This window comes from Opisthorchis viverrini, assembly GCF_000715545.1.
Source record: "Opisthorchis viverrini unplaced genomic scaffold opera_v5_181, whole genome shotgun sequence".
Taxonomy (NCBI): domain Eukaryota; kingdom Metazoa; phylum Platyhelminthes; class Trematoda; order Opisthorchiida; family Opisthorchiidae; genus Opisthorchis; species Opisthorchis viverrini.
In genome coordinates this window covers 414,276-429,510 of record NW_008751840.1, presented here as the reverse complement: position 1 = coordinate 429,510, position 15,235 = coordinate 414,276, and the positions used below count along the sequence as shown (strand labels likewise).

The window sequence follows — 15,235 nt, the reverse complement described above, 5'->3', positions numbered from 1 at the left end:
TCAATCTTGCTGAGGATTCTTGTTCTTATGTCTGTGTCTTCAGGAGACGTCAACCCGCACACAAATATAAGACACTTGAACTCATCCTCTGTCATACTTCGGAGGTTGAAACATTCACACTCCTTGTTGACTTTGCCGGCGTATGTAACCCAGTCTTCAGAAGCAGTCTTGCTCAAATTCATACAGTGAAAACCAGGGTTGAACAAAGAGGCCTGTTCTCTGAAGTTTGACGATAAAACAGCAACGGTTTCATCGAAATTCAGGTCACTTGGTTTTCGTGGCAAAATATAGTTCGTAAAGCGTTCATGTTCGGCCACTCCAATTTTCCTGACCAACTCTCTTGCTCTCCAAGAATCTCCTCTGCTTCCCAGATCCAATCTGAAAAAGTCTTCATGCTTGTTGAACCAATAATCAAAAGTAATGCATGAGGTCGGATCGAACTGGAATTCAGGGATCGCGTTGAGCGTCGTGTCGATCACCGAAGTGGACGGCTCAATAGTCTGCCTAATCGGCCTCTGTAGTGACAATTTTTCAGTGAGTGTTTCGATTAGCTTCAAATGCGCCAGCTCAAACTGTTGCTGCTGCTGTCTGAGGAGAGACTGCATCTGTTCGAATGAAACTGCCATTGTGAACACCCGTCTGCCCGTGTTGTATTGTAGTGATGGCCGAGCTATTTGTTACGCCTGCACGCGCCTGCCATTGTGAACACCCGTCTGCCCGTGTTGTATTGTAGTGATGGCCGAGCTATTTGTTACGCCTGCACTGCGCCTGCCGACTACGCGAATAGGGAGAAGACAAAGAACTGGGGACCCGGCTGTATTGCCAGGACAAAAACGTACAGAGCCTCTGCGTAAATATATAGGATGACTAAACGGCCAAATATGGCCGTTCACTTGTTCGCTCCATACAGCCAATGGTGGTGTTCCGGTCGTGAACAGTCTCAGGCCCACTACGCTGGTCGTGTGTTGCTAGGCCGTGTTTGGTGCGATCCGCCGGCTCACCTACTTTCCGGACGTGTCGAACCGATGATGACCTTGGGGATGCGTCACTCTCTGCACATGTGCTTTTTCTTCTGTCTGGGCGCGCCCTAACAGTTTTGCGGGTCTAGATTTTCAAGATGACTATCACTAGACAATTTGTCGTAAGTACGACTGATAAAGTAGGCCGCAAAATTATCGAACTCCTTTTGACTCTGTTTGTACTTACTGTTGATGCGAAGAGAGCACCAGTTTTTGAAAACCTCACAGTTAGAACACTGGTCGAATGCATCGCACTTGACTAGGCTTCATCGTTCTGTTTTTGGGTTCAAATTGTCCCAAGTACCCACTTTCCAAAGAGCTTTAGCTTCCAGACCATTCGGAGAAGGCCGTACTTTTACCTGCTGTGACCATCACTTCTATCATATGTACGCTCAGCAGTGTGCAGTATACGGGTTACCTTGAAATCTCTACAAAGTTCATTCAGTACGAATGACTACCTTTTTGTCAGGAGAGCACTCGGATGACACCACCTTCCAGTTTGGCCACAAACCGCCAGTCATTCTCTTGAAGTTTCAACGAGAACACTTTTGTTCGGCTTGTTCTGCCGCTCTTCCCAGAGGGAACCACCGTATTACTTCCCTCCAAAATCGGTAATAGGCTGTCTGCTTATTTTAGAGAGGCATCAAATGCCACGTGAAACGATCACCAAACCCAATGTAGATTCAAGTACTCTCAGGTCCACACGATTGCTTTATGATACATACCAGACACCTCCAGTATTCTGCGCAGTTCTGTAAATGATTTATTTTTACTGGTCCACGTAAAATGTTATTTCAACTATCCAGCGTTCATGTCATATTGTCCTTTTGTTTATCCCTTGATTTGGTGAGCACAATCGGATGGTAAATCTTTGGATTCCAAGGATTCTCATGTTTATACCCCTCTGCCTAACAGACGGTTCGGTGATGTTTTGATTCGTGATGCAAAGCTTCCTCAGCTGTTTCGTGTTGCTGTTGAATTCAATCGACCGGCACTTTTCTACTCGCACAAGAGTCAGCCGGGAATATTCCTTGGCGATTCTTTCCGTGAAATAATCCCTTTGGAAAGAAATCTTCGCACGAGTGAACACTTTCCTTTAGTTTCAGTTTTTTAACCAGTGAGTACTGTCTACAAAAAGCACTAACTACGAGATGCCTATCGTGAATTGATTGGGTCAGCCAACCGTCCAAACGTGATCAAAATCGTCTAGATGAATCGGGACGGCTAGTGCAACCGACCATTTCAACTCCAGACTCTGTGATGGGCTTCATCTGCTGGCGAAAATTAAATAAAGGTTTCTTGAAACTCGGCTGAACCACATTTTCTCGAAAACAACTCGATAGAATTATAATTAACCTTTCATTTCACACTAGTCGGTTGGCGGTACCTGCAGGTCTAATTATATTATTTCTAGTGGACTCTGTTCATTTCACACAAACCGCATCGGTCGAGTGACTGTCACTAAACCCTCGTCAGTAGACAAAGGTGGAAGATGCTTTTGGTGTAGTGTGCGTATCGTGGCAACTACTATGATGAAGTTACTGGAGGGCACGAGTTTTACGCCCAGTGGGAGTTCACGACTTTACCTTGAAGATGACGGCTATAGGGTTGAAAGTATCAGGGAAGACTCAGTGGATCAATATTGCAATACCAATGTCACTCAGAAATCATCCAGCTGTAGCACCCTTTCGGTGCCTAGCTGCCATGTCACGCGCGGATGCACAAGGGCTGGGATACTTCCAGGTTGCCCAAGCCTAGGCAGGGGAAGTTGAGTGGCAGAGGTCGGGTTCGAACCTCGGACCTTCCGGTCAGTAAATTCGCGCTCCAACCACTTGGTCCATCTCGCCATCTCACTCAGTACGTGAGGATATTTGCATTAGATTCCTTTTGGCGAATCTAGTCCATGTTAAACGTTTGGAGCACAACCAACAAGTGCAATAATTGATCGAATAATAAAGGACTCAATCCTGACTGTATTGCTCCGTATTTCAGAGTTGTTCGTAATTGTCCACTTTATGGGGAATTTCCCTAACGAACGACAGTTTTGTTCGGTCCTGTGTGTGTCCTACCTGAATGGAAATCCATTCTAACTTTTACATTCTTGGAACTACTTCGAAAAGTCGATTTCAGTCAAGTGAGACGGGTGGCTTTTTCAAGGGAGCTCACCTGATTGACCATTCCATGGCACTGTTGTTGGATCCTATTTTTCTTACATTTATTTCATTAGGAAAAATAGCAACACTAAGATACCAGAAAGCGCGGATTGCTTAAACAAAGCTTCGACAAGAACCAGTCTTTAACTGTTGATCATTTAGAGATAAAAGTGAAATAAACAAGTGACCCCCATACGTGCATCACAAATACGAGCAGTACATCTCTAGACAATGTCGTCTGCAAGCTATATTATCTCTGTTGTATCCGGAAAGTGCTTTGAGTTTCTCCGCAATGAGGGATCAATGTACCTGTTTAATTTGACAAGACTGGAAGGAAATCCGCACTTCAACTTTCCAATTTTTGGAATCGCGAAATACGCTGAAAAAAGTTTGAGCAGTGTGACCTTTGTCTCTACGCGGCTTACACGTTTCTCTCAATCTGTGAACTCTTTGAACAGCAACGGTCCCAAAATATCCCCGAAAACGACTTCGTTGAAGCTTGAATCAAATGTTAGAGGGTGAAGTTTGTTTTCGCTTGCGGTATATATCAGGTTATTTATAGATCCTGCGTTGTGTTCTTTCTTTTCAGTACCCTGGACTTTCTTGCGGACTGCTTGTAACTGAGAGTAAGCAAAAGGGGAGATACGTGGTTGCCACAGAGGAGTTTCAGCCGGGAGACGTGTTGGCCGTTGAACCGGCTTCAGGATGGCCTGCAAGCGGACCACGGACGACAGTTAGTGCTTCCGGTGACTGCCTTCTATTGCTGCCATCACAACGCATGTCCAAATGCACTGCGTGCCTGAATCCTTTATCAGCAATCGGTTATTTGTGTCCCAATTGTTGTGATACTGCCTACTGTGCTCCTCCGTCAAAGTGCTTTTTCAGACACCTTACCAAGTCGGACGAGGTGGTTTCCTTCAGTCAACCTCCGTGGCATACTGCCGAATGTCGGTGAGGGGAAATGGATTTTATTTTTTCCACTCCTCTGTTCGTTGAGGCCTCCGCCTGGAAAGTTTGTGCTGATGTTACTGAATTTTGCAGCTATTTCAGCGGCGCTGTTTAGTGGTGTTTGCTTGAAGTTTGGTGGTAACGTATGGAAGGATGTTCATTAGAAACCGGCGCTTTTACGTTCATAAGTGGCGAAAGGTACGGTGGCTGAATTGGTCTCGACATGTGATACACAACACGCCTAATCCACAATTGGTTTTTGTTTCTCCTATTCGATCGCACAAGGCCTGAAACTCTGGAGAATTCTTTCACACGTTCTGAGGATCACCAACTACACATATCCTATAAATCCGAGGAGGATTTCGAAAGGTAGCATTTGTTAGCGATGTAACACAAGTATTCAGCTAACTCCGGTCGATACGTAGTGAAGTTAGCCTGCACATGGATAGATGCGGTATCACTTGTCATTCAGCCGTGAAGTTTGTACCACACGAACTGCTGTTGATTAGCTTCTCAGAGGGACGATCATGGGAATATTTGAATTAGTCGTTTGTTTTTGTGAGTAGTGAGTGAAATTCAACTTTTTTTACTTTTATTCCTTTGAAGTGAAGTTAGCCTGTAGTATAACATGAAGAAGAAACGTACATCTGTTTCATCCTCATTGGGATTCACCACTAGCATGCTTAATGGGAGATTCGAACCTAAAGTTTGCAGTTTAAAGGGTTGGATGATCCTATGTCGTGATTCTTCCGGACGATTAACAGCTTGCATAAAATACACTTTCGCACTTCCAGTATATATACGAACGGTGACCGAGTAGGATTCAGGCGCACTAGGGTTTTAGTTTGTCCTCGTGTTTGGAGGTTTATAAATTCCACGGTGAATAAGCACATTCAACACAGTCAACTCCTGTGGACGAATAGACCATATCATCAAACGTATCATGGGATCAGCCAGATGTTTTCCGTTGTAATCTATGAGACAGAGTTATTTGCTCCCACATGCTGAAACGGATCTCACAAGAGTACATTTGAAATATCCAACGGTAGCTACAACTTATCGAAGGAGTTCACGAAAGTTCACACTGTGCGACTCACTTCGCCATTCTGTGCGGAGCATGAAGTTACCCTAAAATTGTTGCAAGCGTTCCGCAGTCATTCGCTACTGTCATGTCTCCATTTGATCATTTACCTGTATAGCTTTGAAAATAAGCCGAATAGAAGCAGAGCTGCTACTATCACGTGAATGAGTTACTAGTGAAACATCATTCGTGTCGCAGTCTGAATCTCAGCTGAAAAGACGAGAATACTAACACCTGTGTTTTGAATGGTTTTAAATTCAACAATATGACATGTAAAGTTTAATTAGATGATAGTAACACGTTGTTTAGATCATAATATCGGGTGCTCACCAACATGAGTCTAGCGTGCTTTTATCAGTCGTTCTCATTGTGATACTCAAGGATATTCTTCCATATGTCCCCAAAGACCATATCGATGAATTGCAAGGCGAAATGCGGTCACTAGCGTCGTCGACAATGACTGGTGTATTGTTTGATCTTCCTAGTATGGAGAATAATTGAGGTTGGATATAAGTAAACTCTTATTGGCCCTGAGACTGAGCTTAGTTGAAAGACCTTGGAACATTTTTATCGCTGGCTTTTCCAGGCTCCTACCATCTTTATATGGTTAACTATCCGGATGTTTTACATATGGATTCCTTTTTTTCCACATAGTGATATTTATTCCATTGTTGTTCCTACCTGATGGATTGCTGCGAAAAACTAATCACTACTTTCTGAGATTGAACGTTGCAACATTGAGTTCATCGCAGTCTAGTGGATAACTTACGGCCCAGCTCAACAGCAGAGTCATTTAGAGATTCTGTGTATTCAGCTCACTATAGTCACTGCTCGGATGTTTAAGAACTACGTCTACTTGCTGATGGCTATATTCCATCAAAGCAGCATTAGCTTCCTAATTTGTTATGAAGCCACCTCGAACGAGAAAGTTCGGCCAGGTGACACGATGAAGAAATGCACAATAGCTTAAATTAGAACGACCGGTTGAAGAATGCGTTAGCCATATCTGTGAGCCGGAACAACTCAATCTGAAACTGCGCATTGTTTAGCATTACGACAAATTGATTAGTCTTTACTGAACTGGTTACGTGTTCTAAACAGCCATGTAGAGGTTGAATTTCCCACACAAACGTTTATCTCACATCTGTGTGCACATGATAGGTTGACGACTTGTGCCCATTTTTAGCGACCAGCCTAGTTATTTAAGTAAATGCTCGTGAAGATGACCAAGCTTTAGTTCGGATTTACTTCACTCCTCTAACCGGGTTTTCCGTCTTAAAATCTGCCGAAACTAGTGGGAATCACATCAGGTAACCGAAACTTCATCTTCAAGTGCACGCCGCTTTTCTCAACCCTCTTTGTATAGACACAGGGGACTGCAATATAACCCATCTTGGTGGGTGAAACCTACTATATCAGCCACCAAGGATAGCTAAAACCGAGAATGGTCGCTGTTTTAACCGAGAAAACCGTTTTTTTCGGTTGACACTTCTCCGGTGCGGGTCGATCGGAATTGAGGTGGTTATATTCATGTAAAATTTGCACGACTTCAATTTTGTGTCATGTTGCTTTCTGTCCAATAGCTTATCGGTGGTAGGTCATTTTATTTGAACATGACATGGTAAATATTTACCGAATTTATTATTCTCAGATGGTCTAGCCGGACATTTTTAATTTCCTCTGTTTTGTCCTACTTAGATGCGTTTGTGTGGAATCATTTTTTAGTTCACTGGAAACAACAAAGCTCAATCGGTGTTCCAGTTAGGACAAGTCTTTCCAGTATGCCTCTGTTAGAAAGACCAAATTATAGGTTTTCTGAATCTTCCTCAGGCAATGGAGTGGAAACTATTTCTCAGTGCACCATTAAAAATGCCCTAAGGCTGGCACAATCGGCAGGCAGTTCACTGAGTGTTGTAACGATGGCCGTAATACAGACGTTGCTCACTACTGAGCAGTGATCACACTGTAGCCCACGACTGTAGACTCCATTCACCGGAAATCGAATTTTCACTCAAGATACTGTAGCTCTTTTCCACTGACTTTAAGGTAAAATTTCCCGAAAATTTCTCGGTTCGTTCGCTGAACAGGTGAACGTCGTCCGTCACAATTACTTCAGACGGTGAACTCGATGGGGAAGAATTCAAGTTGGACACAATCGACGCCATGGTGAACATTAATGTACTCACATATCATGTTCTAGCCGAACTCTACTTAACTCTATAGAGGGCGAATAATTAAGGGGCCACACAGTCGTTTTGGCCCTCTGTTTACCCGTTTCTCATAGATGGGCTATATTTCGAAATCTATGTTCTTCAAAGCGGGAAAACGCATGCAAATCTATGACTTCATGGTTTCATCTGGGCAGGTATAGCTCGAACAGTCGTATCTATATGGGCTATATATAAGATGATAAGATACAAGACATAATGAAGAAATAATAATACGATAATAAGATATGGGGTGATGGCGGTCAGTGAGCCTCCGAATCAGGATGTTATTTCCATCCGGTTTCTAGGAGTTTAAATGCATTTTGATTGACAACACCATATCACATCGCCCACATTTCGCGGCGCGCAACAGACTGAACCTCTTCGTTTCCACATACACACTGGCACGGAACACCGGACCGATTATTGCGTACACATTTTTGACACTGTTCCCGCTTTCCTTTCAACTCACCAACTGGCCTCATTGCATAGTTAGGAAATGCAAAGCCTGGTTATCTCGTCTGTAGGCTCGTTGATTCGGCGAATTATGAACGTCTCTGACTGACTTGTACATCCATATGTAGCATATTTATGTATTCGCTGTGGTCATATATGCTTGTATTCCCAAACTATTGGTCATCCTCCAGGGAGTCATCCAAAGCTGGTGCGTCTTCATCAGGTTGTCAGTACTGTGAACACACAAGTGCTCCGAAGACTTCCTGTACGGTATTTTATACACAACGAATCCACTGTAAAATGGATAGGTATATAGTTGATTTTACGCTGAAAACAGTAAGTTGAACCTCCAGTGTAGCACATCACATGTGTAGCGACGTTCACTAGTAGATCATCTGTGACTAGTGCTCACTTCTTTAACATAAGTTGCAAAAGTTTACATCCATATGTATCATCGCAACATAGTCTACTGACAAATAATCCAAAGGTATGGTGCGTGACACAAAGTTAGATCGTGTGCCGGTACGTGCGTGCTCTGCAAGATTCTAATCGCGTCACTTTGGTATGAGCCATCCGTCTTCACGACAGGAAGTGGCAAGGGAAGGTCAAAAGTTTGGTCATTTTTGATGTGAGGTCGTACTTCTCGCTGGCCGTCTCGCACCTAAGCTGGAAGGGACGCTGGTTCCATTCTATTACGGATAGTCGTCCAAAAGCAGCTTGTAATACGTGTGGAAAAGGTGGTGCGCGTTTAAAAAGCGACCATTCTAGTTATAGTCTATTGTACAACCGTACGTCCCGACAGATTCGGCTAATCTAAAGATCTAATCGTTTTTTTAATAGCGTGTTAGCAGTCTCCCCCGTTAGCTTATTTTCAGATTTAAGCGGAATCGATTACTGATTATTTCACTTCCTAACTTGGTTTTACGCGTTTCCATCGAGTTTTCAGGGATAGTCACATGAAGCACGTATGTGCGTCTGTCTTCAGGGAGAATGTTTGATTTTTATCCGTGACATCTTTATGTGGAAGCTTGTATTTTTCAACTCAGTTTTTTATGTATCTACAAGTGATAGTCGATTCTTACGTCACGCATGTTCGGTTCACTCGCAGCGAATCAAATTCTACCATAATTTTCTTGCTTTCGACAGTTTTATGTTCTTGCTCAATTCCACTGGACTTGGTCATCTCTGTTTCCGCCTCGCGTGGTTGCGTCGCAAAAACCACCGGCAGATGTCGTCCCGACAGCTTACAATCGACCAATTAGTTAGTCATTTTGACGAATTCGAGGTCGAAGATCTTTTTCAGTACGCTGTAACAGCCTGGCTATTGGCTAAACTCCTAAGTCGATCTTTCTGTGATCAAGATACAATGACAGAGCTGATTGATGGGTTGTGGTGTTTCGATACGTTACGACGTTTGCAATGCAATGCACATGCCATTACAGACGTACAGGAAACGTTCCAACTCGAGATAGAAGATGAGACGTACCATGCTCTTCCCCGTCTAGGTCAAGTTCGAGTTGCGACTGCTTTATTTCCGTGTGTGAGCATGCTGAATCATGCTTGCGAACCAAGCGTATCGAATTCGTTTGAGGTAAGCCGATCAACTTTTCAAGAAACTCTATTTTGCAATAGTTAGTTAGTTAGTTATATTTTTGGGAACCAGCAAACCACTTTGCTGATTAGTGTACACATTTTGACAACTCCTTAGACCCTGTCCTCAATTAGGAATAGATAGGTTCTTTTTTAGTTAATTTTTGTAGGCAGCTGTCTTCGCTTGTAAGGGGATAAGGTTTCTATAAGTTCTTTCCTTCTTATAGGTGTATTGGACGTTTTGCCGATCCTGCGACATATCGTTTGTCAGCATTACGGGAATTTCATGCTGTAACATGCACGAAATGAATGAAGCGGCGTTTTTGTTGAAACTATGCGAAAGTGAACCTGTTTTCAGTCAACTGGAAAATGCTTGGGACCGATTGGGAAGTCATCGTTTCAGCAGTAAATCCACCGACCGTTTACCATACCTCTCTGAAACGATGAGCGTGATTAGACTGTTCAGGGGCCGACGATCTACGGGGTGTGGATAACGTCCCGTAACCTTAATTGTTCTATCTACTAGAAACTCAATGAGAAGCTTGGGATTGTTGGGAACACAGCTATCCGTAAATAGGCGCAAATGAATTGTCGTATGTCATCAGTTGACAAGAAGCGCCAGAAAAGTGAGACGAGGCAGGGATATATAATGGATGTCAAAACAGGTGCTAGTGCGGTGGTAGTGGAGTCAACTGCGTGTACTTTTTGGTTAAGAGGAAGCTGGGATTCTACGTTGAGTCGTCCTCGCTGTCCACAATCCTTACTGGTGTCTTCCGTGCGTGACAAAGAAGCTGTGCAGTCGGCATGGATCGTGAAGTTCACTAAGGGGCAAAAGCACACTACTGGGAGGGATCGTAGTTAACTCTCGTTAGGAAGGAAAGCTGGTGTCACTGTTACTGGTTGCTGGCATATATATCAAAAACAGCTGCAGGCACAAACCCTACCCGTTATTCGATGTAGTGAATAAACAGGGAATCGGAGGTGAGTGAGATCATTTTTGTTGATTATTTGTGTTTCACTGAAGGATAGAACAGATAAGGGGAACGTTAACAATGGCTGATGGACTGAGTCATATTGCTGTTCGAACGACGGAGGTCTCGGCACGAGGCTTGAAATTTACGACCAGAACAGTGAAGTTTCAGCACGTTGTTCACGCTAGTTGTTTCAGGTGTGCAGTGGTAGTCCCCTTGATGATAGTGTAGGTCAGTTACTACCCGTGAATTATACCACACAATATATCTCTCCTCTAATTTGCGCGATTTTCCACTTTGAAGCAATTTGGGGTGACTGGAAATTAGGAACAATATATTTGTTAACCACTCATCATGGCCCATCTTTCAGACTAGTGGGTGCAGTCATTTCTGAAAGCTGAGACAAGCGAATCCATTGTTCAAGTAACCAGATTTCTAAATATTATTATCAGTTGTACAGATATTTATGGACATTTTGGTAACTGGCCATAACAGTTCCTCAAGTTTCTTTATGAGTCATGATTGGTGATACTGCTTAGACATTAGTTTTTGTCAGATTGGGTTGATTGATTTAGGGTATTCATACTCACAAATCATGGCCTTTGCAGTGTGACCCGAACAGTACTGAGGCTCAGGATGCGTTCCAAAGGAACTCCTAATGCTTGAGAAAACCTCAAAATTTCTGTATCGAAGCTATCCGTTATTTTTAACCATATTTTGCTCACCCAGAGCGGAAGCTGCCTCTGGTGACAGAGCGTCGAGACCATACCTTCCTTTATTCAGAATGAGTATTAAATTACGTATTATTCACAGTGCATATTGTGCGGGCTGGCACGATAGCTTAATTTAAGCAAAAATCCGAACCCTTTATTACAGATGAGTGAGCTTTCTTTGAGTGCAGTGGACTTGAAAGTCGTAATTAGTTTTCCGTTTTTCATTGCTTCATTTCCACAATTGGTTGTGTGCAGCTTTATATAGTGCACAACCACTAACCCACCGCTACGAACAACCACGCACTGATGATGTCACCTCGATTGGGGATGAAACGTTTGCAACCAAATTGCCCAGCTCAGCGAACAAGCCAACGACCATCTACGCTACCTGAGCTACCGACATTCTCCTCTATAGAAAACATTTGGACCTTTTAGGTATCGAGTTTGGAACTTTCCCCAATACTTTCAACCCTCAAGCGTTATTCAGCTGCTTGCTTTTAGTAACCTTTGACTGGACAAGGAGTGATTCAACCAAATAAATCGAAATACCTTGTGGACGAAATTTTCTTAAACACCCAACAAACAAGTGCAGCAACCCATAGGGATGACACGCGACCTTATCAGGACAGTGAGTCAACTGAAAACGGTAAGCCAGTTTGGCGGAGTGTGAGAAGAACAGCAACCTTTTGGAGGTATTGAAAGCCCGACTTGTATATGGATTGCATACGAACGGCTGGGGCAGAGAACTGAGTGAGGATGGCTTGAGGGACGCGTATTGCACCTCAACCTTGAGTATATCCATTCTGCTTCCACTCATACCCTCTTACAGCATTCCGTCCAGAAAAGGTCACCAGGGAAAATGGAGTTTTCTCTTGCGGAGTCGTCAGTGGTTGTTAGTTTTCATTGTGAAAATTAATAAATATGCATTTATTGGATTTTTATACCTCTCTTGTGTACGATTCTTGAACGCCTTCCTGGCTACATGGGCGCTCGTAAATGGCAAAAACAATTCTCCCACAGTCTTTTGAAAATTGGAGATATTCTCTATCCAAGTCAATTTTTACGAAAGCCCTTGGGCATTCTGTGATTGACGTCTAAAAAGAAACTGTCGATTGCTTATGCCTCATGAGTCACAGCATAATGTGGTTGGATAAGTACGGAAAATCCACTTGGAGCAGTGAATTCAAAACATCGAATGATCAAAATATCGTTTTAAGAAAATGTTTCATCTTTTCGTGTTATTCAAACTTCTTGAGGACATCCGTTCTCATTGTTGATTTTGCTATCCAAATCCGCCGGAAACGAACCGTTCCAATTTAAGATACAATACTGTGTGGTCGACGGTGTTTTCTGTCAGATCTTCTGCACGTGCTGTATATTTTTATCCAGAAGACGTCGTTCACGATACAATGATTATCAGCTAAAACGTCTTGGCCTTTTCCACAAATACGAGTAGCTATTGAGATCCCTCCGCTATCCTTCTTTTTGATGTATTAGGACACATCAAGAGCGTTGGACTTTGATTGCTGAAGCATATCTGATTTAGAAAAAACAGCTGGTTAGAACGCATACAACGTTCCAACTCTTATCATCTGTCGTTCCTCCGTTTGTAGTGTGTTATGCGTTTTGTCGTCAACTACGAGATGAGTATCGTCTTGTTTGTCTTATGATGATCATTAGCATTACGATTGCAGCGAGCAAAATGTTTATTCTCTTCTGATTTGTAGAATCAATTCATCATTCTTCGCTGTACCAAACCGATTCATCTATCTGATGAGGTTTATAATTGCTATGGACCACATTATCTACACGACACTTCCAATAGCAGTCGCCGAGCACAACTACAAAAGCAGTATTTCTTCAACTGCAGCTGTCAGCACTGTGCCAATCCGAGGTGTGCGCATGTTCTCAAACCCACGACTGCGGTGCAGAAACAATGGGATGCAGCGCTTTCTCGGGTGAGTTACACCTGGACTGCAGATTGAAGGATGTAGAGGCCCTCGTCAGCCTCAAAGGAGTCATAACAGCAAGACCTAATTTAGGGCAAAAGACCGTATGATGCTGGTGAACCTGAACCACTCTGTTTTTTTATGCGTACTTCTATAGTGCAATTTATGTGCCAGAAGCTATTAGTATTGGATATACTAATAATTGAAAGCTGCATGCAGTACAGGTCAGCCTCGCAAACGTGTCTTCCCAGGCAGTTGTGTAAAAGTTTGATTTTCATCTCCTACGAATATCAGCTGTTGGCCGATGAACAAAACATTTTGCAGATCTACGGTTCATCTGTTATCTGAAGCAGAAGCATCTTTTTTTCCTGATCCATCTGTGAATGCTATAGAAGTGTTACTGCACATTGTTGTTGTTATGACAGCAACCCAAACGCACCCCGTTTTTTCGGTCAAACCCCATTATTTAATGAAAATCTGACCCAAAACCCTTTTTGTCAATAGAACACAAACATATGGACTAACCCAGGTTTGACTCTAATTTCATTTGTTTTGGTGTTGCCTTTATGGACAAGAACAAGGGAGAAAAACGTCACAGTTGTTTTTTGCTGCTCAGAAGGGATACGTCGGTTTCACCGGTGTACTTTATGCAAATTCTAGTCACTGGATGGTCAAAGTGCATCCATGCAAAATTCAGGACCGGCAACATGAAACTTCCGAAACGCTGGCCTTTTTAATTGTCGAATTTAGTAAACACGAACTATTTCTCGGGCTTTTCCATGGAAAGAAACGCGGTGTTGTAACGTCAACGCTAAGTTGATCAAATGCGAACTCCAAAATTTGGTAGTCCAGTTTGTAATTAGGTATTGCTTATGCGACCGTTAATTTGAGAGTGCCCAGGAAGCTGTTTGGGCACACTGTTATATCAGGCTAACCTGTCTTCCACCCTTTCTTTGCAGATGATGCGTGTCACCGAGACGAATTCGCCTACCTTACCTGAACTGCAAAACACTTGGAGCCAAGCTTGTCAGATCGGCACGCTTTCTTGCCCCTTTTGTGATGGACATTGGTGGCCGCAAGGAGAGTCTCCTGGTAGCCTCTGGGATACTGCAGGACAACGCTGTATCACAGCAGCATTGACCACTTTAGATCCGCATATCTCTAACCGACTGAAACTTCTTGGTGTCCAGTGTTTTGCAAAATCGGTTGATTGGGTTAGTAAGCACTTTGGTGATCATAGTTCGGAGTACTTATGGGAGCTGTTGAATTTTTTCCGCACGGCTGTGGAGGTACTGGACCAATGGCCATCGGGAATTCTCGAAACTCATGCACTGTCGATTCCGACTTCACTGGAAGGCGTGCGCAAAACTATTTTCTCTTTAGCTTGCTTGCTTTATGGACAAAGGAACGCTAAAGAGATTGAGGGCCGATTTCTTTGAACTATTTTTTATGGCATCAGAGTTTTGTGAATTGCTTTTGAATAGCTGTATCATTCGATCTGCATAGTAATCTTTAAGGTGTAAACAACTCAGTCTTGCACTTTCGAGTTAATGGAATATGTATATGCATTGAGTCGCTTCCCTGTTTTCTTTAATTATAATCTGCTCCTCCAATTAAATAATTGCATTTTGTGTTCTAGATTTGTGACCATGAGATTCCTGTGCCAGTATCTGAGTCTTGGTATGCATTTGAGACGTCCCAGCTAACTGATCTCGTCGAGCTTTGCGCACAGGAGCTGCAATGTTTTTCAAGTACCTCTTTTACGTTGACTGGTACGTTGGTTTCATTGCACTCCGCTGATCGGCTGTTACCCTTAGGACCGGTGTACGGAATCATGGGACACATCAACCACTGTCATTTTCAGAACATATTCCAAACCATTTTGGCTTCCATTTGCGTAGACTGTCATCATTATTTGTCATTTTATTGAAGGTGCAGCCAAGCAAGTTGTTTGAAGCTCTACTAAACTGACTACTTTGATGACGAACCTTGAAGGACATAGACGTAGAAATTCCGTCTGAAACTACAGGTGACATCGAGTTGCCAGGCTGTTACCTTCAGCTTTCAAGGCACTTACGCAGTCTTTGCCTGCGTTATAAACGAAAAGAAGTTTTAACATCATCATTTACTCGGCATACACAACTACTC

At 43.1% G+C, this 15,235-nt stretch overlaps 1 protein-coding gene across 1 annotated transcript in view; it reads left to right on the top strand.

Annotated features, from left to right (window-relative positions):
* T265_14368 (hypothetical protein) overlaps positions 1 to 14,692 on the top strand; it is a gene marked incomplete at both ends in the record, with an annotated part of 27,172 nt that extends 12,480 nt beyond the window's left edge. The window contains 4 exons of the mRNA XM_009173353.1: positions 3,735 to 4,123; positions 9,011 to 9,455; positions 12,866 to 13,096; positions 14,047 to 14,692. Of these exons, the coding sequence (XP_009171617.1) occupies positions 3,735 to 4,123; positions 9,011 to 9,455; positions 12,866 to 13,096; positions 14,047 to 14,526 (1,545 nt within the window). The remainder of the gene's footprint in view (positions 1 to 3,734; positions 4,124 to 9,010; positions 9,456 to 12,865; positions 13,097 to 14,046) is intronic.
* Positions 14,693 to 15,235: the final 543 nt, after the last annotated feature.